This window comes from Gastrolobium bilobum, unplaced genomic scaffold (genome assembly GCF_033153095.1).
Source record: "Gastrolobium bilobum isolate Gb01-03AN ecotype WA unplaced genomic scaffold, APGP_CSIRO_Gbil_v1 utg19125, whole genome shotgun sequence".
NCBI lineage: Eukaryota > Viridiplantae > Streptophyta > Magnoliopsida > Fabales > Fabaceae > Gastrolobium > Gastrolobium bilobum.
The window spans coordinates 36,098-59,439 of NW_026895862.1; the positions used below are offsets into that span (position 1 = coordinate 36,098).

General features: G+C 33.3%; 2 protein-coding genes across 2 annotated transcripts; both read left to right on the forward strand.

Moving 5' to 3' along the window:
* The first annotated feature begins 683 nt into the window (after window positions 1-683).
* On the forward strand, window positions 684-4,163 carry LOC133296479 (septum-promoting GTP-binding protein 1-like). Its single transcript, XM_061495479.1, has 6 exons — window positions 684-1,201; window positions 1,373-1,493; window positions 1,590-1,686; window positions 1,786-1,825; window positions 1,935-2,018; window positions 3,526-4,163. Exons 1-6 carry the CDS (start codon window positions 863-865, stop codon window positions 3,688-3,690), a joined length of 846 nt encoding a protein of 281 aa, XP_061351463.1. The 5' UTR covers window positions 684-862; the 3' UTR covers window positions 3,691-4,163.
* Window positions 4,164-5,852: 1,689 nt separating this feature from the next.
* LOC133296482 (uncharacterized) lies at window positions 5,853-7,806 on the forward strand. The gene is made up of 2 exons (XM_061495482.1): window positions 5,853-6,260; window positions 7,155-7,806. Exons 1-2 carry the CDS (start codon window positions 5,937-5,939, stop codon window positions 7,332-7,334), a joined length of 504 nt encoding a protein of 167 aa, XP_061351466.1. The 5' UTR covers window positions 5,853-5,936; the 3' UTR covers window positions 7,335-7,806.
* The last annotated feature ends 15,536 nt before the right edge of the window (window positions 7,807-23,342 follow it).

Genomic DNA, 23,342 nt, shown 5'->3' on the forward strand with positions numbered 1-23,342 from the left:
TTATACAATACACAAAAATATGTGAGATTCATATAAAAAAATAGAAAGAAAAAAATATTGATCCCATATATTTATATATATATATGTAAAATAAATTTATTTTCTGTAATATAAAAAATAAAATAAAAATTATAATACCCTCACTAACCCATATCCTCAATCATGAACTTCAGATTTTGATTTAGTCAACCTACAAAGAATACAAACAGTTAGGTACAATTCTCCTATAAATGAAAACCTTTCTCTAATCGACACTTGTCAAGGAAACACGACAAGAGTTACGGGTGGCACGAGAACATCTATGTGCAATTGCCATTTGGAAGGGTAATTGAACAGTCACTATCTCTATCATTAACAACATAAGCAACACAAACACCAAACAATTCTTCAATTTAATACTATTACGCTTTTGTCTCTCACAATTATTGAATAGAGATTCATGTGTTTAGAGTAAACTGAGAGGAAAAATAAATAAAAGAAAAAAAAAGAAAAATTGTAGCCACTAATAAATATATAAATTAATTAAAGAAAAATGCGGAACGAAATGGATAGGGTCCATGTTTTAACGGTCAACCGTGGCGTTAAAGTAGTAACGCTAACGTTGCTGAGAGCAAAAAAGTCGTTGTGAGTTGTAACTGAAAAGTGGAAACCTTTCACAAAAATCGAAAGAGAGAAAAGCGATATTCCGAAAATGCCCTTGCGTTTTCAAAAATATGAGACAACACATAACCTCGGTTTTCATTTTCATGGCTGAGAGGCTCACTTGTTGCACTTGAGGCCATCACCATTACGCACACTTACTTCCCCACTTTTCTTATTTTCTCCGAAAAAAAAAATTAAATAAAAGGAAAAATAATAAAACATGTCCCAGTTATGCCGGAAAGTTGGCCGCTCCTCCACCCTCCGGCGACGGTTTCAGCACCGAGTTTCCGTGCTCCGTCGATCCATCCTCCGTGTCCTCCACCGCTTCCTGCTCTGCTCCGGAAGGAAGCCGGCCAATGCCGTGTACACCATGCTGCCGCCGCATGCAGCATTGCCCTCGAGTCCTCCTCCGCCGCCGGCTTCCGCCGTTGAGCCTGGCCGTGAAACGGTGCAGGTTGCGCCACCACCTGTGTTTCACACACATGACATGGACTCTGATTTGGTTTCCTTGAAGATCACCTTGTTGGGTGACTGCCAAATTGGAAAAACCAGCTTTTTGGTTAGTGTGTTACTTTATATATATAAATACACAAATTATCATCATCATTTTTTAAATTTTTTTTTTTTGTTCTGTTAAATTTAATCTATAAATGGGTTGATCAATTTTGTTTTGTTTTGTTTTGTTTTGATTTACTTTATTTTAATTTTTTTAATTTTTTTGGGTTTGAAGGTGAAATATGTAGGTGATGAAAATGAGCAGCAAGAGCAACAGAGGAAAGGGTTAAATCAAATGGACAAAACTTTGGTTGTAAGAGGGGCACGTATATCATATTGTATCTGGGAAGTACAAGGTAGAGAGTTACACAAGATCTAATATTGTATTTGATGATTTTAAGAATGATTATTGATTGTTAATTCAATTATATGTATGTTTATTATCTATGCAGGTGATGGAAAATCAGAAGAACAAATTCCAATGGCTTGTATGGACTCTGTGGCAATTTTGATTATGTTTGATCTAACAAGTCGATGCACATTAAACAGGTGTCTTCTTTATTTAGGACCTAATTGCTAATCTCAGAAGAACTTTCCACCATTTTATTTTATTTGCTTTGTTTATTGGTTGTGGGTGTTTGATTTCAGTGTCCTTGGCTGGTACAAAGAAGCCAGGAAATGGAATCAGGTACATGTATATATCTTTTGGCATCAATGTTTGCTTAAACTTAATTGTATGTGTGTGGATGCAGAGAAGGGTCAGAATTTTATAGTTCTGTGTGCTTAATTTTTTGTAGACGGCAATTCCAGTGTTGATAGGAACAAAGTTTGATGATTTCATTCAGCTCCCTATTGATTTGCAATGGACCATCGCCAGTGAGGTAAAGATTCCAACTTCACCATTTACCATTAAAATTTGCAGTTCAAGCATGATCTTCCTCACAAGTCACAACAAAATAAGTATGAAATTCCTAGATCTATTAAAACAGAACCCCTCCAGGCTTAAAGAAGTATTTCATATACTATTTTAAATGAATCTATACATTATCATGGTGATATACATGATTTGACAATTTATTTTCTTTACAAAGTAAAATTGTATCTACAAAAAATAGTGTACATTTCTTAAAGCAACAGAAGACGAAATTTAGTCAGATTTCTTCTAGTGACTTTTGCAATTATTTTTATGCATAATCATGTTTTGGATAAAATACTGTTTGATTATAACTTATCAATAACTACCTGAAGCATCTAATAGTTTAAAAACTGCTTAAGGGGATTTTAGTCCAAGGCATGATTGCCTTGGAAGCCAACAGAATGATCTATTTGAAAGAGAAATCAAACCAAAAAACTTTTTAGTCCATGCTCTAAAAAAACCTCCTCCATTGGTTTTGTTTGTTTGTTTGATTAAGCTACTATTTAGAAATGGTTGTTTTCGGTTGCAATGTCGACTCAAGTGAAAGGGATTGATAGGATCTCTACCGATAACATACAATTTCCTAACACATTACTATCTAACCATTAATTTCTCTGTAGGGTAGGCACATAAATGATAAAGTTAATTCTGCATGCTCTATATGGTCTTGAACTTTTTACCCCTTTCAAAATTAAATGGGGTTTTGACCTAAGAAATGTAAATTTTAAAAAAATTCACCTGTTTAGTTTGTTGACCAAACATTTTATCGGACTAATGCAAAAAGACGCGTTTCAGGTGGTTACGCGTTTAGTCGCGCACCTGACACATACACGTTTCTTATAAATCTGAACACGTCTGTACCAGGTACGTGTCTAAACACGTCTGTACCAGGTGCGCGTTTCTGACTGTGATGCGACTATGCCACGAAATGTGTGCCTGAATATGACACATCTTGGTATTGTGCTCGTCAGACTTGTCAGAAACGCTCACTTGGTACAGACGTGTTTAGACACGTACCTGGTACAAACGTATTCAGATTTGTCAGAAACACGCACGTGTCAGGTGCGCGACTACGAGCGTAACCACCTGAAACGCGTCTTCCTGCATTAGTCCGGTAAAACGTTTGGTCAACGAACTAAACATGTGGATTTTTTTGAAATTTTTATTTTTTTGGTCAAAAACCCAAATCAAATAGAATCACCTGCATAAAGCATAATGTGCTACTATGGACCCCATATAAATATCTTTTATTTTTTTGTAAGTGTTGACCCCATCTTACATTATAAGATGACAGTGCATGTTAGATGATGATGGAACCTAAATCAAACAAGTCCATCCATACTCTTATGCCCATTTATTAACAAGCAAGTTATGCAATGCATGTTGGAATGCTATATAAGCTTTCTAAGATAGCAAATTTTAATTTCATCAAGATAAGATTTGGTGTAAGTGATGTGTATGACATTGAACAGGCAAGAACATATGCAAAGGCCATCAATGCCACGTTGTTTTTTTCGAGTGCAACCTACAATATCAACGTGAACAAGATCTTCAAGTTCATCACTGCTAAACTCTTTGACTTACCATGGACAGTGGAAAGAAATCTAACTGTTGGGGAGCCCATCATAGATTTCTAAACTGTACATTAAACATAGAAATGTTGGAGTCAAGTGTTCAAAAGTCAACCGGCCAACCAAGAGATGTGTAAGTAAATCACACTCTCTTGGGGCATTCGAGTTGTTAGGTTTAGACATGTTCATTTTCTATGGAAAAAAGACTCTTCATTAATCATCACCAACATCAAGGTTTTACAAGGAAAGGAATAAAAGCCAAGTGGGAAATAATATAAATTTGAAACAGAGGAGAAGGACTAAAGGTAACAAGAGCATGGAGCTAATGCATTATTCGAGTATAAATTAAGTCAATTGTGCCCTTGTCTTGCTATGAAGTATTTGGAGAATTAGATACCAGTTAGAGTTAGCCATTTACTGAATCTCCTTTTGTTTTGTTTTGTTTTGTTTTGTTTTTATTTTCTTCACCCCAGCTTTGAAATTCTTGTAATTCAAAGCTTCTTCTGAATAAATAAAATCATTTCATATGGTTCCCTTTTTCTGTCACTCTAGTCTCATTCGATTTGATAGCATTTCACTCATTTCCTTATTCTACACAATTTTAAGTATCAAACAGTATTCAAAAGTAATTAAATATAATTTTTTTGTGGAACTTACAAAAGAATATGTGTGCTGAATAATCCTTGGAAACAATCTACAGCAGGCATGTTTGCTAAGCTGATACTCGCTAATATGATAAAATTTGAGTTGCCATAACACAATCACGAAACATTTGGTAAATTATAAGGTGCTACATCGTTGCAAATTAGAATATCACTTACTAATAATAGGTCAAAATTGAATCATATAAAAATTTTAAGTTTACATTTTTCTAAAGAGTGGTGTTAATTATCGCGATTTTTTTCCACAAAAAATCTTATAAAATATGTGTTTACCCGTACCAAAATTTATAACTTGTGTGATAAATGATGTATAAGAAAATTGTGGGACGATCTTTTTGGTATAAGGTTAAGGAGTTTCACTTCTTATCTCAGTGTGGGGTTTTCATTTATACGAGGATTGTAATTTATTTGAAATTAATAATTAATTAATAGATATAATTCAATAAATTACAGTTGTCAGATAGACAAAAATCAAAGGTTAAGATAAAGGGTAAGATTTTTTAATTTTATACCGAAATAAAAAAAAAATCTTACCTGATTAAAACTTACTAATAAATAATTTTCTCTTTACCTCAATCATGTAAAGAGAAAATAGAATTAAGTTAGGAGGATATAAATTTAAAATTAAAATCACTAATAAAAATTGCAAGGATATACATTCGAAAATACAAAAGAAAAAACGGATTATAATAACAATGATTGCATAGATAAAACCTTCTTTTTATGATTATGTATTATAAATTTAATATTTTGTTTATCATATTTTAAAAATGGTAGGATATACTTACCACCAATTAAATTTACAATTTCTTACTATTAAATCTTAACCGCTGATTTCTGTCAATTTGATGCTTATAATTTATTAGAAATTAATAATTAATTAATATGTATCATCCAATAAATTATAACCGTCAAATTAATGAAAATCAATGGTTAAGATTTGGTGGTAAGAAGTGAGATGGTAAATGATTCCTCCCCATTTTAAAATAAGAGTTTAATTTTGATATATTGTTAATGTGAAAAATTGTATAATTTCATCATATGTTTTAATGAGTTTGGCTTCTCATTCTTATTAAATGAGGTGGTAATGCTCACTTGGATATAATAAATTAAAGAAAAATATTTTCTCATGTCGTAGGAGAGTTATTTTCTTCTAACAGTGATCCTTTGATTTTTGTGTAATATTTTCTTTTATTTTTTTATTTTTTTTAATAGATGTGGACCCCACATAAGATATGTCTTAGGATATGAAAAATTTTCTTCTACAAAAAAAATCGAAACCCATACACGAATACTTAATGCGGTAAAATATTGGTATATGAAGTTATATCTAATCATAATAAAATGTAACAACTAAGTATAAGTGGAAAATAATAACATCTAAACATATTCATTCTTCATCTATTTTAAGGAAATTATAATTATTAATAAAAATGTCAAGGAAATAATTTTATTTTATTTTATATTTATTTTTTGTAAAAAAAAAGACAAAAATTAAAAAAAGATGGATCCATACAAATCATACAACAACAATTCAAAGTCCAAATCTTGTGGAATTTCCAAGGCTCCAAGCCAAGATCCCTCTTTTGCTGCAACCCATTTCCTCTTTCATTCCTGCAATCTTCATCATCGTGTTTTGAGAAGCTAGAAATGGGTGTTGTGTGTAAGCTCATAGATGCTATTCTGTTTCTGTTTTTTTTGTTGATAGCATTGGTGGTTCCTCTCATAGATGCTCAGACATGTCTCCCTCTAACCTTCTTCCCTGACATCTTTGTCCAACTTAAGACATGGTACACCCATGAATATAACGATTACCTTGTCTCTGAGAAGCCCCATTTCTTTGTTGGTCTTGTTTGGCTTGAACTTCTCTTCCAATGGCCCCTTTCTCTCCTCAATCTCTATGCCATTTTAGCTTCCAAGCCTTGGTTCAACACCACTTGCTTGATCTATGGTGTCTCTGTCTCTACTTCCATGGTATTTACTAATTTCCTTTAAATTCATTTTTTTCTTATTCAAGTTTCTCCCTTTTGAATTTCTTATGAACTACCTTTTTTTTTTTTAATATTTTAATTGGATCACGCATTTATATGGATCCTGCAATGATATGCATGATTAGGCCTCTAAGTACGTTTGAGAGGAAGAGAGAAAACGGAAATTATGCCTTTTTCTGATGTTTGGATCAAGAAAAGTCAAAAATTGTAATGGCAGAGATGAATAGGACAACAGTTAATAGCAACCATTCATTTAGCATCAACACTTTTCTTTATAAGAATCTGTTGGTTGTTATTAGATTCATCCTCGTCCTTTGGTCTATAGTATTGTGCCATAGATTTCCATTTGAAGATAAGCTTGGTTTTACATTGTACTAGGAGAAGTGGTCTTATCTCTTTCCTTATGTTTGCATTTGTAGGCTTTAGCTGTTATGTTCTGTTAAAAATGATGATAAATTTGTCATCGATATGTCAATATATAATACAAAAGAAAATTGGGGTTATGCAATTTATAGCTTAGATTTAAATTTTAATCAGAACATATGGTCAAGGTATATTACATGGCTTTTCTAACAATCAGATGCATGCTAGGGCTTTACCCTCCTAAGTTGTGACCTCTGTGCTTTGGCTTTGTACAATGACATTTGTTTCCCCGAAGTTGGAGGTCTAATAGCCTCCCTCCCAGCCATAGGTGTTGTCACAATGAGATTTTGTTGCAGTTTGGATAATCTATGTCTTTGCTTTTTGTTGATACATTGGTGGGAATTGAACATATAACTTAATACAAATTACTCAAACCCCTCGCCACCAGACCAAACCTAGTGGCTTTTATGTCTTGCTTTTTAGTTTACATCTTTTGGTTATTTGTGGGTTGCAGGTTGCTATATTATCAGAAATGATGAATTCCAACAGGGCATCTGATAAGCTGTTGACAATGTATGTCCCTATTATGGGTATGGGTGTTTTAGCTACTCTGCGAGGGTTGCTGCCATGTTCTTCCAAGGCAAGTTCAGCTCTTGGCAAGAGATCTGTAATGGCGAGGAAAAAGAGAGCTTGAAATAGTAGTTATTGAATCAAACATGAGAAAATGGAAGGAGAAGCATAGTTGTAGGTGTGAAGGGATGAAGCATGCATTTCCCCATCTCCTCTAACCAAATTTCTAGTTTGTATTTAATTATTTGAGTTTCCTTTGGTTTCCTATCTGAGAAAAAGATTTTGTACCAGGTTGACTTCAAATTCCTTCATGTTGCATACTTAGCCATGAGAAGAAATAAAATGCTAACTATTAGATAATGGGATGGGTTAACCCAAATGATTATTCAAGATGATCAATAGTCATTAAGAGTGTAATTATTGTTTTTTTAGATTGGTAATTTTTTTAGCATCTACATGTGTATTCTGTTTGTGGCAATTGATTCAGATGCAAAATCAAGACAAGGAGAACACAGAAGGTAGAAAAACAACACATATAGATAGAGAAAGTGAATTCCCTACATATTTGTTATATGAATTGGCTTGGTGACATGAGGTGCCCCTAAATGTCGACTTAAAAGGTGGTAATCCAAAAGATTGTAAACTTTAAACTCTTATAAAGATATAAATTCATACTTTACTCTTTTTAACGCTAACTATTTCGATTGTTGACACAAAAGGGTTAATCAGTGATCTATGTGAAAGTGAAGGTTATTTGTCAACTGTTTTTTATTTTGTATACCTTACCAAATAAGAATAGCTTAATGAGTTGTTAACTTATTTTTCGTATTAGGGTATGTTGATGTATCTCTGTACAAACCCGAGCAAAATCATCAATGTCTTATATCAGTTTTCATATCTTTTTACATGTTAACAGAAGCCCTGACTTGTGAATGGACATAAGTCATGTACAATCCAGAATGACAAATTGCTATTCAATACTTCATAATGTTTTTTCATGTTTTGATCAGGCTCTATTACTAGTCAAAAAATAAAAATAAAAATTGTATCTTTCTTATGATATCATATGCTCGAAATGTACTCCAGTAGTACATATATCTCTTCCAAAAGGGATAAAAAATTTGAGATTTAGAGGAAAATAAAAATAAAAGTGTGGATTCAAATGAGATAAAATTTTAAAAGGAGTACCGTGTTTGGTACTCTGTAGTATCCAAAAAAAACCCCTTGAGATAGTAGAAAGCAACTGTATGCTTGACTGTCATTCTGAAATTTAATGCAGTTAATATTCAAAAACTTGTAAATACTAGGGAAGTGATAGCTATGCTCAGAAACCTCAACTTATTGTTTGTTGTCAGTCAGATTCTATAAGTTAAAATGAATAGGAATTCTATGTACTTCATGTGAATGTTAATATACATTAGAAACAATAAGTAACCAAAATTTATGGAGTTCCTTCATATGCCAATATCAGTACTATTGTAATTGTTCTCGATGAACATTAGTATGGATTCTCTTTAGTTAGTGTCTACCTGATCTTAGATATCTATCCCTTATATATATAGCTCAGCTTGGACGGTTACTATAGACGTGGGTGGTTACTGGTGTTAACGTGGAATCATGATAGGGCTCAACCCTGATGCCAATACGTGGGCTTTCACCCGGCTAATTAACCAGCCCCCAATAAAGGATCAATCCGAGTTCCCTCAGCCGTTATCCTCGGCCTGCTATACTCGAAGGTATGAACCCGGAACAGTAATGATTTGCTAATCATATTAAGCAATCACATAGAGAACCAATTAAGTTAATAATGAAAACAAAAAGAGAGAATATAATGGAAAAAGGTAACATGATGCTGCCTTCGTGCTAATAATCATTTTGGTAGTAGAGAAATTGCAACAGAGGAAGCTTTCTTAAAAGCCTAAAATGGTAAGATATTTGATGCATACCTTGACTTGGACAAATGACAGTCATAATTTCTAAATCTCTGCCATACTTGAGAATGTATTTCACCATAGGAACTTATAGAGTGATTAATTCTTTCATGAAGTGAGCTATGAATGGAGTCAAGAAGTGCCAAACATTACCCAAGCCCGTTGGTATGCGATTGTGTACACATTGCAAAACTTAGAAACATATAATTATTTATGCTTGTCTCTAACAAATCACCAGTTATAAGTCCTGTTTTTAGTTTGCTCTGCATAAGTAATTTACTTGGACAAACCAGTTGATAAGATGTAAAGTTCTCACACCATGTAACTCTTTTAGGAGCTTGAAGAACAACTCTCACATGGACGCATCAAAATAATGTCCAGAAAAACTAAACCACTATGGTTTGACACTTTGACATTTACAACTCAATTCCTAAGTATCTTTACTCCTGCTGTAAAACGAAGCTTTAACACCTATGCAGATCATACTTCGGACATTTGGGGCGTTGATTTCCATAAAATGATCCTCCCCATCCTCTGAAATTATCACCACAACGTTCATGTTCTAGGTAAAGATTTTGAAATTTAGAAAACAAATGCAAAAAAAAAAAAAAAAAACTTAGGGCTGTTTAATTGTGTTCTGTTTATTTTTGTTCTTAAAATTAATTTATAGAATAGTTAATAAAATATGTGTCTTTTGAGTTTTTTCTTATTTTGAAAGTTAAATATTTAAAAAAAAAACAATTGATAAATTATCTCTAAATTTGATTCTAAAAATTAAAAAACAGTTATAATTTCCAGAACTCTTTTTACAAAATAGACCTTATTAAAAAAAAAAATTTCATTCTAAAAATTAAAAAACTATTTTGTAAAACAAAATTCAAACAGGCCCTTAATTAATATAAATTAAGTCCAAAAGGTAATCAGGGTTCTCTAATGTAAAGAAAGACCACATTAATAATTTTATAGGTTTAGTGTGTGTATTTTTAAAGGATGTAAGTTGTGTTCTTTTAGTGACTTACACAAAGTCTGATCGGTCTTACTTTATGTAAATATGAAAAATTGTTTTTTTTTTCACTTTACACATCAGCAATGTGACTGAGGAGAGAGAAAAAAGCAACTTTTCAGATTTACACAAAGTATGACTGGTCATACTTTGTGTAAATCTGAAAAGTTAAATTTTTTTTTTACTTTACACGTCAGCGATATGACTAGGGAGAGAGAGAAAAAAAAGTAACTTTTCAGATTTATACAAAGTATGATCGGTCATACTTTGTGTAAATCACATAAAAGGACACAAACTTGTGTCCTTTAAAATGACTTCTTTTTCCCTAGTTCTATATATAATTGTGTAGCACGCTCTGTAAGAACCCGCACCGTTAATTAAGGAAATTAATTAATTAAATATGAGAATTAGGAAATAATTCCATAATTGACCCTAATAATTATCATGAGGCTTAAATGAATGTAGTAAGTGATTAAGAATGCTGAAAGTCATTTTTCTGACGAAAAGTGCAGATATCGGTTCTGCTAGTCAGTATAAATGCGTATCAAAATAGTATCCCGAAAAATTATAATAAGTGCATACTAATTCCTAGAATGATATATAGGACTTGTAAAATGAGTTTCAAGTTAAAATAATGAGAACTGGTGCCAGAAACTGATACTGGCTATGAAAAACGCGTATCGGAAAGGTGCTCCGAAAAATATAAGAAAAATATGATAATTCTTGTAAAATTGAGAAGGTTAAAAATTACGAGTTTAGGATTAAAATGCTAAGCGTAGCGATTAAAGTTAATACTGTGTGATTAGAACTTAAGTGGCTATATATAGCCTTGGCACATGATCCTAGGTTATGTTTCTAGCCTCCTTTGTTAGTTTTTCTGGTGCTGTGAGTCAGCCACCATTTGCCACCTTCTCCTCCATTTTTGTGAGCCAAGGAGCTTCCTTTCTTCTTGGTTTCCTCTCTTTTAACCTTGCAAACACTTGGGTGTGAACATTGGAGAATGTAAAAGGTGTCTTTTCTGAGTTGAGTGAGCTGCCTAGTGAGTTTAAGGTGCTGAGTTTTCTGAGTTGTGAGGTTGAAGCCTTGTCTTGTGTGTGTGGAGGCTCCAAGAAGCTTCCTTTGTGAAAAAAAGGTCAAGCTTTGTTAGCATTTTCGTGTCCTTTGCAAGTCTGAAGTGTAGAGGCTGTGTGGTGAGCTCCAAGAGTGTTTATTTGCTGAGTTTAAGTTTGGGTAAGCTTCATCACCTTTGATCATGAGTCTAAGTGGTTAAAAATGGAACCTTGATGTATGTAATGAGCTAAAGTTGATAACCTAACGTTGGGTAATGCTTAACACACTTAGAAATGCATGTGTAAGCTTATGTAATCGGTAAAAGTTGGACCTTTGGTTTGGATTTTCGCAAAATTCAGAATCTGGGTTCTGTCGTGAAATATCCGGATATTTTGTTGTGAATATCCAAATATTGATATCCGGATATGGGTATCCGGATATTGATATCCGGATATGGGGATATAAATATCCGGATATTGATACCCGAATATGCCCCCGACGAATATCCGGATATTCTGGGTTTGCGAGGAACAATAGCTTACTGTTCATCCAGAACTGATGTTTAGGGTTTGTAGACCCTAGTTTGAGGAAGTTGAACTTCTGTAATAATTGAACTAAGTCAGAATCAAGTGATTAAAGGCTTGAGGCTTTGTGAGGAGTCTAAAGACGTAAAACATAAAAGGAAAGACGTAGTCTTTATGTTTATGAGTATGGTTGTTGATATACTATTGGTCCATAACAGATTGTGATTCTGCTGTGTTTGGACTTTGAGCTGTGGACTCTTGGCTTGGATTGTTAGCTTGCAAGGTAAGCTTTTGTGTCCTCGGTTTAGCCATTGTCTGTTCCACCATACTCCATGGGGGGATGATTTATATGCATGATGTGTTTTCATGTATTGTTTTGATGAAATGTCATTGAACTGTTAAGTGCAAATGCTATATGGTATGTATGTGGTGTCCCGTCTAAACAGGATGCCATGGGGTATTCCTGTGGGCGGGTACAGCATGGGCTGACATTTATGTGGGTAATAGACGTATTCTTACATTTCTCTGATCATTAGAATTGTTATAACACACATGACATGAATATCTATTGCATTGCACTGATTTTGGAACTGATATTGAATTACTGCTTTTAGAACTTATATTGCACATGTAAGTGAGCTTGGGGTGGAAGATCCTTGAGGACCCCTTGTCTTACTGAGATTTCTTGTTTAGATCTAATTCAGTATTTTGTAATGCATTATATAATACTAGATAAGATAATAACAAAAACAGCTTTTAATAAAGAATATATATAATTCTTCTAAATATGTCATAAAATATTAATTTTTATAAAAATCTATCGATCGATATGCTCAAAAATATATATTATTTTTCATAAAAATAAATTTCTCAAATATTTTAAATATTAATATTTAAAAAATTAATTTTTTATTTTAATATATTAATATTAAAGGGAAAAGTGTTTGTCATTTTAAATAACAGAAAGTTATGTCATTTTAAGAGAGATACAGACACAGAAAATTTGAATTTTAAATTAAAAAAAACCACTCACTTTCTCTCTTCCATGATTTCTGTTTTTCTTTGTCTATCTCTCTCCTAAAATGACATAACTTATGTCATTTAAAATGACAAACATCAAATCTAATATTAAAATAATATATTAATTCTTAATAATTACATTAAGAGTAAACACCTTTTTTGGTCCCTGACAATATCTACGAAATCCTTTTAGTCCCTGGCAATAAAAAAAGACCAAATTGGTCCCTAACAGTATGCAAAAAGGGCCACGTTAGTGACGGAGGAGTTGACATAAGGACTAATGTGGCCCTTTTTTCATAATTTTAGAGACCATTTTGGTCCTTTTTTATTGCCAGGGACTAAACAAGATTTCGTAGATATTGTCAGGGATCAAAAATGATATTTACTCTTACATTAACGAGCCATGTTTGCACGAGATTCCTATACGGTTTTGTTCTTCTTTTTGGATTCAGACGATTATTATTAAAATTTTGATTTATCACCTATGATTTTATGTTTTTACGATTTTTTTTATCAAGAATACTTTTACACTTTTACAATTTTTTTACAACACAATTTTATGTTTTATGATTTTTTAAAATATCGAAGATCTCGATTTTAACAGTATTCCTTTAGACGTTCACTATCTTCGCGGCTCTAATCACAGGGTTCTTCCTACAAGGCCCACCTTTCGCGTGCAGTTGGAGCAGCGGTTAACGCCCCGCTTGGCCTCGGACGACGTCGTTTGGTCGGATGCAGGAAGATTCGTGGTCGGTCTGGGCTCTTCCGGGCAGGATCTCTTGGGGGATCGAGCAGTAGTGGCGGATCTAGAAACAGGAGGTTAGATTCCGGTGGAGGACATGGTGGCGGTAGTGGCGGGGTTGCCAGTGACACCATTGTTGTTAATGTAGGGGGTGATAGTTTCGGGGACTTTGAACTCCATTTCTTCTTTCTCTGTTTTCTGAGACATGGTTTGATGATTGATGATTATGGTTGTTGGTTTTCGTGTCGGGAATCGAGTTGGACGATGGAAGATAGAAAGTTTGAAATTTTAGACAGAGAATGAAGAAAGGAGAAATGGAAGAGATGGCAAAGATGGGTGAGAGAGAGGGATATGCGATTTGAAGACGAGATTGTGTAGTGAGGTGGCTGTAATTACCAATTTTCTCGCGAACGCAATGCCTGGTGATAAAAGGGAGAAGAAAAAAAGGGAAGAAAAAGAAAGGGACACAGGGGTTCTAACAAGAAATTAACCTAATACATTAATTTCTTGTTAGATCTAATTCTATCCCTTGGGCCTATTAAATTATATTTTATTTTAATATATTAAAAAAATTTGCTGTATAAACTTAGGGCTTGTTTGGTGTGATGTATAAGGCATGATAGTAAAAGTTTATACTATACGTTATGACATTTTCAGTTGTTTGGTGTGACCACCACATAGTATAAGCTTATATAGCATAATCTTTTAATACATCAAAACGATGTATAATTTAATCCGGCCTAAGGGTGATGGATAAGACCTGATAAGAGATTAATGTATTAACATCGTTAACCAATGTAATTCTTAAAAATTAATATATTATTTTAATATTAATCTATTAAAATAAAAATTTATTTTTCAATATATTAATTTTTAAATTATTGAATATTTTTATTTTTATAAAAATTAATTTATATTTTGGACACACTGATCAATAAATTTTTATAAAAATTAATATCATATGACATTTTTTGAAGAATTATATAATTTTTTTATTAAAGGATATTTTTATTAAAAATATTTATTTTTATCATATATAGTATTATACAGTGGATTATCAAATACTAGATGATATTATCTTATACAATATATTATTTTATACAATATCGTACCAAACACTTGATAGTATTAAAATTCAATCAAGTCTTATATAATCAAGCCTTATACTATCAAGCCTTATCCTATACTATGCACCAAACATACCCTTATATTATAAGATAGTTATACCGAATAACTAAAAACGTCATACGTATAATATTTAGTTTCGTTGCACAAGTCATTTAAATCAAATTACAATTGTTATTTCGGTCTATTTAAAAACTTATTAGAGTCTTTGGGAGAATTAAAATTTAAATTACAATTCAATGTAATCAACCATATCATTTAATTTTGAAATTATTTAAATTCAATCTCAATAAAATAAATCATACTTATTCAGTTATTTGACATGATCATTTTATTAACAGAGCAAGTGGAATTAAATTAATTTCTTAATTAAAATCATCAACCATTTGATATTTTTAATAAGAAATTTTTAAATTATTTTCCTAGACTTTAAATATTTAAAATAATTAACTTAATAGTTATGAATTCATATAAATTAAATCATTATAATTATAAACAATTATTTCTTAAATAGCTTAAAATCTAAATTAATTACAATAACAATTACAATCTAGATTTAAATCATAATAATTATTATGCACGTATAATCAACATTTAATACAATTAATTTGACACCACCTATTCTATATATGGCATGTTTTGACACCAGTCATGTTCTCAAATATTTAATTTAATAATTCATAAAATATTTAATCAAATAGACTTAATCCATAGTTTTCTTATGAAATAAAATAAAATTATATGCCTCATATTTGATACCAAAAAAATTCTTTGTCGGATCCAATTTCTTTTTTCCCTTCTAATAGGTCCGCAAGATACTGGACCAAGCTATATTAGATATACCAAAAGCTTAGGAAGGCACCAAAAAAAAAACTAACACCAACTCGCTAACCCTAACATACATATTAACATAAAAAGTTTCCATGGATATCTGGTACCAATTAAAGGAAAATGATATAATGGAAAGCATGATGTTAACATAGGAATTAATTTATGCTATTGAATCATTATTATCCCTATAAAATTAAATAAAATACCTATAGGATGCCATGATCTTCGAGCAAGCTTCATGAAATTGCAGATACTCTATGTTATGGAATATTTCTATATCCTAACTACCTATCCAAGGATCCCTTAAAAGATAATTCTCCAATTATCCTAACAATATAAAACAGTAAGGCAGCTAAGGATAGAGTCTCTATCCCAACAGAAAGGAAGTTAAATCTTACTACAACTAGGAGATCTACACAAGCTCAAGAGGTAACCCTTATAAATAAGAGGTTAAAGACCCCAGGTATACACTTTTAACCTATTTACTAATACTGTCAACAATGTGCACACACCCACGTCTTGGCTATAAGCCTATTGCTTGTGCGCAGTGATTGGGATATCGGCTATAAGCCAAGTATACATCAGTTTATACAGTATCTCTGAGCGCATACCATACGGTATAACAATACGGTCTTTCTAGGACCGAACATTGGCGTCGTCTGTGGAAAATAACAAATTTCGACTCCCATCCATGGTGAACACGCGCGACATAGCACGAAGCCACAGATTGCAGGCGACCTCGCGCGCCCTGAAATTGCTGAAACCACATACATATGAGGAGACAAATCCTACCGCAAAAAAGGCTTTTGATCCTCCGAGAGACTCTAGAATGGAGCTCAAGATCCAAGCAGATGACGATTTGACAAAGATTCTCGTCGTCGCAATTCTTGATGGAGCAAGTGAAGACCTGGAGGTCATTAAATCATAAGGAAAAAGCTCCAACTCAGCCCAATGAAGGCTTCAAATTTAATAGCTCGGCCTCGGCCTTGAGCTCAGCCCAACAAAGGGCTTCAAATTTAATAGCTCGACCTCGGCCTTGAGCTCAGCCCAACAAAGGGCTTCAAGTTTAAAAGCTCGGCATCAGCCTCGAGCTCAGCCCAGTGAAGGGCTTCAACTTTAATAGCTCGGCCTCGGCCTTGAGCTCCAACTCAGCCCAATGAAGGCTTCAAATTTAATAGCTCGGCCTCGGCCTTGAGCTCCAACTTAGCCCAATGAAGGCTTCAAATTTAATAGCTCGGCCTCAGCCTTGAGCTCCAACTCAGCCCAATGAAGGCTTCAAATTTAATAGCTCGACCTCGGCCTTGAGCTCAGACCAACAAAGGGCTTCAAGTTTAAAAGCTCGGCATCAGCCTTGAGCTAAGCCCAACAAAGGGCTTCAAGTTTTATTACAAAAAAAAAGGCTTCAAGTTTAAAAGCTTGGCATCAGCCTTGAGCTAAGCCCAACAAAGGGCTTCAAGTTTTATTACAAAAAAAAAGGCTTCAAGTTTAAAAGCTTGGCATCAGCCTTGAGCTAAGCCCAACAAAGGGCTTCAAGTTTAAAAGCTCGGCATCAGCCTCGAGCTCAGCCCAGTGAAGGGTTTCAACTTTAATAGCTCGGCCTCGGCCTTGAGCTCCAACTCAGCCCAATGAAGGGCTTCAAATTTATTAGCTCGGCCTCGGCCTTAAGCTCAGCCTAACGAAAGGCTTCAAGTTTAATAGCTCGGCCACTACCTTGAGCTCAGCCCAAAAAAAGGGCTTCAAGATTAAAGCACAGCTTCAGCCTTGAGTTCCAACTCAGCCCAGTGAAGGGCTTCATGTTTATAAGCTCGGCCTCAGCCTTGAGCTCCAACTCAGCCCAGTGAAGGGCTTCAAGATTAAAGCTTGACCTTGGCCTTGAGCTTCAACTCAGCCCTAGCCTTATCTTCAGGCTCCGAGATCAAAATGGAGACAGAAAATGAGAGATGTGATCCTAATAAAAGGATCACACCCCAATCTGAGATAAAAATGAAGACAGAATCGGAGAGATGTGATTCTAGTAAAAAGATCACACCCCAATCTGAGAAGACGAATTTGGAGAGATCGTGATCCTGGAAAAGGATCACATCCCAATTTGAGATAAAAGAAAAATCGAGGCGGCGGCCCAACAGGCCAGCCTCAAATTAAAGATCCACCGTAAATGAAGCGGGGTTCAAAATAAGAAAACCACGGCGTAAGAAGCCAGGTTCAGATAAAAAGTCCACCGCTAATGAAGCGTGGCTCAAAGTAGAAAGCCACGGTATGCGAAGCCGGGCTCAAACAAAACTGGCAAAAAGTCTAGTCCAACAGTAAAGCCATGGTACTTTAAGCCAGGCTAAAATCAGAAAGGCAACGATGCCTTCAAAAGTGTAGACAAGGCAAAAGCCGAGTCAATTTAAAGAAAGCCATCGCAAATGAAGTGGGGCTCAAAATAAAAGCCTCGGTATACGTATTCGGGCTTAAAATGGAGGAGGCGAACTCCTCCTTCAAGAATCCAAGACTATGGCAAAAGAAGCCAAGTCCATAAAAAACAAGAGAAGTCATGATATTCGAAGCCAGATTAATGGTTCAAGAAGGCACGGAAGGCCTTCCCAAAATTAACATTGGCAGCAAGTCAAATCCAAAAGGGGGAAGTCGTAGTAAGAAAATCCATGCTCCCTAAAGTACAATACACCTTTGCAAAAGGTGAAGTCCATGCTAATAGAGACCTCGGTATGCGAAACCGAGCTAAATCTGGAACCACGACACTTAACGCCAGGAAGTGCAAAGTCGGGTTAATTATTAAGGAGGCATGAAAAGCCATCCTAAACTTAGGCGAACGCCTATATAAAAGACTGACTATAAGCCTAGTCAAAACTAAAAAACCTCGGCAAGAGAAGTCGAGCTCAAAGTCAACAAACTCACCACTCAGAGACTTCAAGAGAAAAGAAGCCAATATAAAAAGCTAAAACCAGAAGAGGTAGTCACACCAGACCCAAGGCAGGATCATAGTACCTCGGTAGGGTCGACTTATCAATCAAACTTAGGCACCCCAGCAGTCCGAGCTTCCGAACTGCCGGGCTGGGGGGCAACTGTTATGGAATATTTCCATATCCTAACCACCTACCCAAGGATCCCTTAAAGGATAATTCTCCAATTATCCTAACAATATAAAACAGTAAGGCAGCTAAGGATAGGGTCCCTATCCCAACAGAAAGGAAGTTAAATCCTACTACAACTGGGAGATCTACACAAGCCCAAGAGGTAACCCTTATAAATAAGAGGTTAAAGACCCCAAGTATACACTTTTAACCTATTTACTAATACTGCCAACACTGTGCACACACCCACGTCTTGGCTATAAAGCCTATTGCTTGTGCGCAGTGATTGGAACATCGACTATAAGCCAAGTATACATCAGTTTATACAGTATCTCTGAGCGCATACCATACGGTATAGCAATACGGTCTTTCTAGGACCGAACACTCTACTCTATCTTCAAAGAGATAAAGGCATTTATAAAAGATCAAAAAATATTAATTCTCTTTTAAGCTGAATTGATATCAATTAAGAGTTTTTGACGACTTTGTTTTATCTTGAGCTCAATATCACAAGTCCAACCAGTAAGTCATAGCATTTCGGACGAAAGCCCAGTCTTTATAATAATAAGGCATTATTAAATAAAAGATTCATACGGGGCAAAGCTTTCACTAGCCGTTTATCTATGAAATATATAACTGAATACACGAGCAAAGAAGTGTTTATGAACGAGGTTATATGTTGGAACCTCGGTGCCATCATGATTGATATATATATATATATATATATATATATATATATATATGGGTCAGGATCATTTTACATCAGTGTAAGTTACACTCACAATCTTATCCGTTGATCCCACTTATATCTAACGGCTCTAAATTTTTAGTAATGTTAGCCATAGGATACAAGTGGATCAATGCTCAAGATTGAATGTAAGACTTCTAACTCTTACACCGGTGTAAGAATATCCTGCCCCTATATATGGGGCAGTATATTGTTACACCAGTGTAAGAGTTAGAAGTCTTACACTCAATCTTGACCATTGATCCACTTGTATCCAATGACTCATATTACTAAAAAATTAGAGCTCTTAGATATAAGTGGGATCAACGGACAAGATTGAGAGTGTAACTTACACTGGTGTAAAATGATCCTGACTCATATATATATATATATATATATATATATATATATATATATATATATATATATATATATTTCATTATGGATTTAATGAAAATTATTTTTATTGATACACAATTTATTTGCGTTAAATTTAAATATAACTATTCAAGATTGAATTAATTTAGAAAATTATGATATTAACTGAAATTCTGATAGTAGAATGTAACTTATTTCAAGAAAATAATATATTATACTGCAATATAATTAAGATTTAATGAAAATGATTCTTTTGATACAGGATTTATTTGCAACACAATTAAAGATCATAAGTCAATTATGACAGTTTAAGATTGAATTTTTTAGAAAATTTTGATATTAATTAATTAGAAATTTGATCGGAGAATGCAACATATGTCCGTACGTATTACTGGCTAATTCCTCCGCCGTATAATTTTAGGGAAATCATATTGTTCTGCAACAGAAAAATTGTTTTAGATATATTTTTTTTAAGTGGGTCCCACTATTTAAAAAAAAAAAAAACTGTTAACACGGATTTTCATGGATGTGCAGGAAAAATTGGTATCTTCTATGACAGAAGAAAATATAACTCCATAATTTTATTTCTTCCTTATTTTTAGAGAAGAGTGTGTATCCTTTTAAAGGATACACACTTATATCCTTTTAGGAGAGATAAAGAAACAAATTTGGAGAAGAGAGAGTGAAGAAAAAAATTTATAATTTGAAATTTAAAAAAACACACTTCATTTATCTAAAAAGACCATTTTTTTGAAGGACAAACAATAAACTCTTATTTTTATTATGTTAATTTGCTTTATATTTATTTTTTATTTAATTATTGACTTTAAAAAAGAAAAAAAAGAATCTAAATTAAAGTCACGACAAAACCATAAAAACATCAAATCACATGTTACATGTCACAAGTCTTAAAATCCGGATATGATATGCCTTTTTTAGGAGTTCATGAATAACTATTGCTATCCAACTCCCTCACATGTTACCCCATAACTCTTGATTAAAAATAAATTGTGGAAGCAATAAAACGCATATAATTTGTTATAGGTGTAATTTACTCGGATCAATCGTGGCTGTTACCATTTTTTTTTGTTATCAGCTGATAATTAAGAGAGAAGAGATGAGAAATAAAAAATAAAATAAAATTGTCCAGATGTCATTCCTATATGAAAGAACCACATGTAATAGGTTCCTCAACCAAAAAAATTTCCGCAACCAATAAGGGTGTACAAGGAAGTTGGTAGATACTTAGACCTAAACATTATTATAGGTGCCTCCTTTATAGAACAAGATGGCAACAACCACCAATAGGATGTAGTGTAGGGCTAGCAGTCACCATTGATAGGGGCTTCGTTAAGGATAAATGGACAAGCTGTCTTTCGCAAAGAAAGTTTTGAAAGCTGATTATTCTTATTTATCGTAATTAAATAAAGGATTTAATGTTTTTCGTGATAAAAATAAGTAAAATTTATATATATATTTTTTTCTTTACATAAGTTCACATTAGCCCCATACAGTTTTGTGTTATATAAGAGTAAATTTAACTCCTACAGTATTAAAAACATTAAACCTTTTTATATTTCATATGTAATTTATGGGAAGAGTTGAGTTTATAACTTTTTTTGTTTATAACTCTTACAACCTCAATTATGTATTCTGAAAAATACAAATATTTAAGAGTGTACTCCCCAAACACATAATTAAAGTTGTAAGAGTTATAAATAAATAAAAATTATAAACGTAACCTGACCCTTAATTTTTACATTTTGAAAAATTAATATCAGTTATTTTATCAGCATGACTACAGAAAAACAATAAGATTATAATATTTTTTGTTTTGCAGTTATAATGGACTTCTTGTGTAACTTGTCTTAATTATACATAAAATTGCATATTGATGGCACATAATGCCCATGAAAAATCTAATATTAATTAAATAAGTCAACTTTTATCCATTATTTAAATCTCTAAAACTCTTAATTATGATTAGTGGATTCCTGATCACTAAGAAAACAAATGTAGGTTGTAAAAAGCATATGATAAAATACACTTACAATTTAATTATACATATGACTGAGTCAAATATATTGATTTATTGTCTCTAAACTATTTTACATCAAGTAGGAACTTTAACTGAGCTTGTATACATGATCTCCATGAACTCCATATTGTCTTCTTCACAATCTTTAATCATGGTGCTTCATCCTACTCTCCAAGTATACACATCTTTATTTTCTGAAAAGATTAGCATAACAACAAATACACGTGAGATAAATCTCAGTAATATTGAGATTTTTGCACTATAACAAGTGAAGTCGCAATAACGAAAAATATCATTCTCTCTAATAATTTCATAAAAATGAAGTAATAATAAATAATAAATTGTGTAATATTTAATTGAAGCTAATTAAATACCCAGTTTTGTGGGTCTTTGCATGTGAAAAGTTTTCTATGGCAGAGCTCAAACCATGATAAGACGTTTCTTATCCTATAACTATTTGATCCCAAAATTTTGTGGGTCAGTTCATAGCAGCATCAACAGTTAAAAATTACACACTCTTTCTATTTATTTGGTATCAAATAATTTATCAGTCTGATAATCAATCTTTAAAAAAAATAAAATTTTAAAACTAGAGGTACTTGCAAAAGAATTTAAAGTCTAAATAAAAGATAATAATAAAATCAAAGAATAAGTCAAATAAAAGAGAGTCTAAATAAAAGAGTTTGGTAGAATATATAACAACATTATCAAAGCTAAAAATCAACTTTAAAAGAATAATTAAAAAGAAGAAAAGTGAGAGAAAATTTTACTCTCTCAATATCAGTAGCGGAGCCAACCCATTCATTGAGATAGGGCCACCAAAAATTTAGGTGGGCCTAACACTAAATTTTATCCAGAAAACTTAGCCAAGGTTATTTAGCCACGTTCAAAACGTGGCTAGTTTTCGAATTTTAGCCCGGCCCAAGCCTTACCCTACCCCTAAGTGGCTCCACCACTGTTCAATATTACATGCCTCTTTTATTTCTCCCACCTTCTTCTTCTTTCTATCTCTTTCTCTTTCTTTTCCTCCTTTCTTTTTCTTTCCTGTTCTCTCTATTTCTTATTCTTCCTCCATGACCATCAAAATTGGGGGAGGGGGGTCCTGTAAGAACCCGCACCGTTAATTAAGGAAATTAATTAATTATATATGAGAATTAGGAAATAATTCCATAATTGACCCTAATAATTATTATGAGGCTTAAATAAATATAGTAAGTGATTAAGAATGCTGAAAGTCGCTTTTCGGAAGAAAAGTGCAGGTTCCGCTAGTCGGTATAAATGCGTACCAAAAATGTATCCCGGAATATTATAATAAATGCATGAATATTCCTAGAATATTATATAGGACTTGTAAAACGAGTTTCAAGTTAAAATATTGAGAACTGGTGTGAGAAACTGATACTGGCTATGAAAAGCCCGTACCGGAAAGGTGCTCCGAAAAATAAAATAAAAATATGATAATTCTTGTAAAATTGAGTAGGTTAAGAATCCAAAGTTTGGGATTAAAATGCTAAGCGTAGGAATTAAAGTTAATACTGTGTGTTTAAGTGTTAAACCGCCTATAAATACTAAGGGCACTAAACCCTAGGCTTATACTCAGCCTTCCTATGTGACCCTTGTGCCTCCCATTGCTGACTTGGTGCTTTATTGACTTGTCTTCACCATTTCTTCATGAGAAACCACCAAATA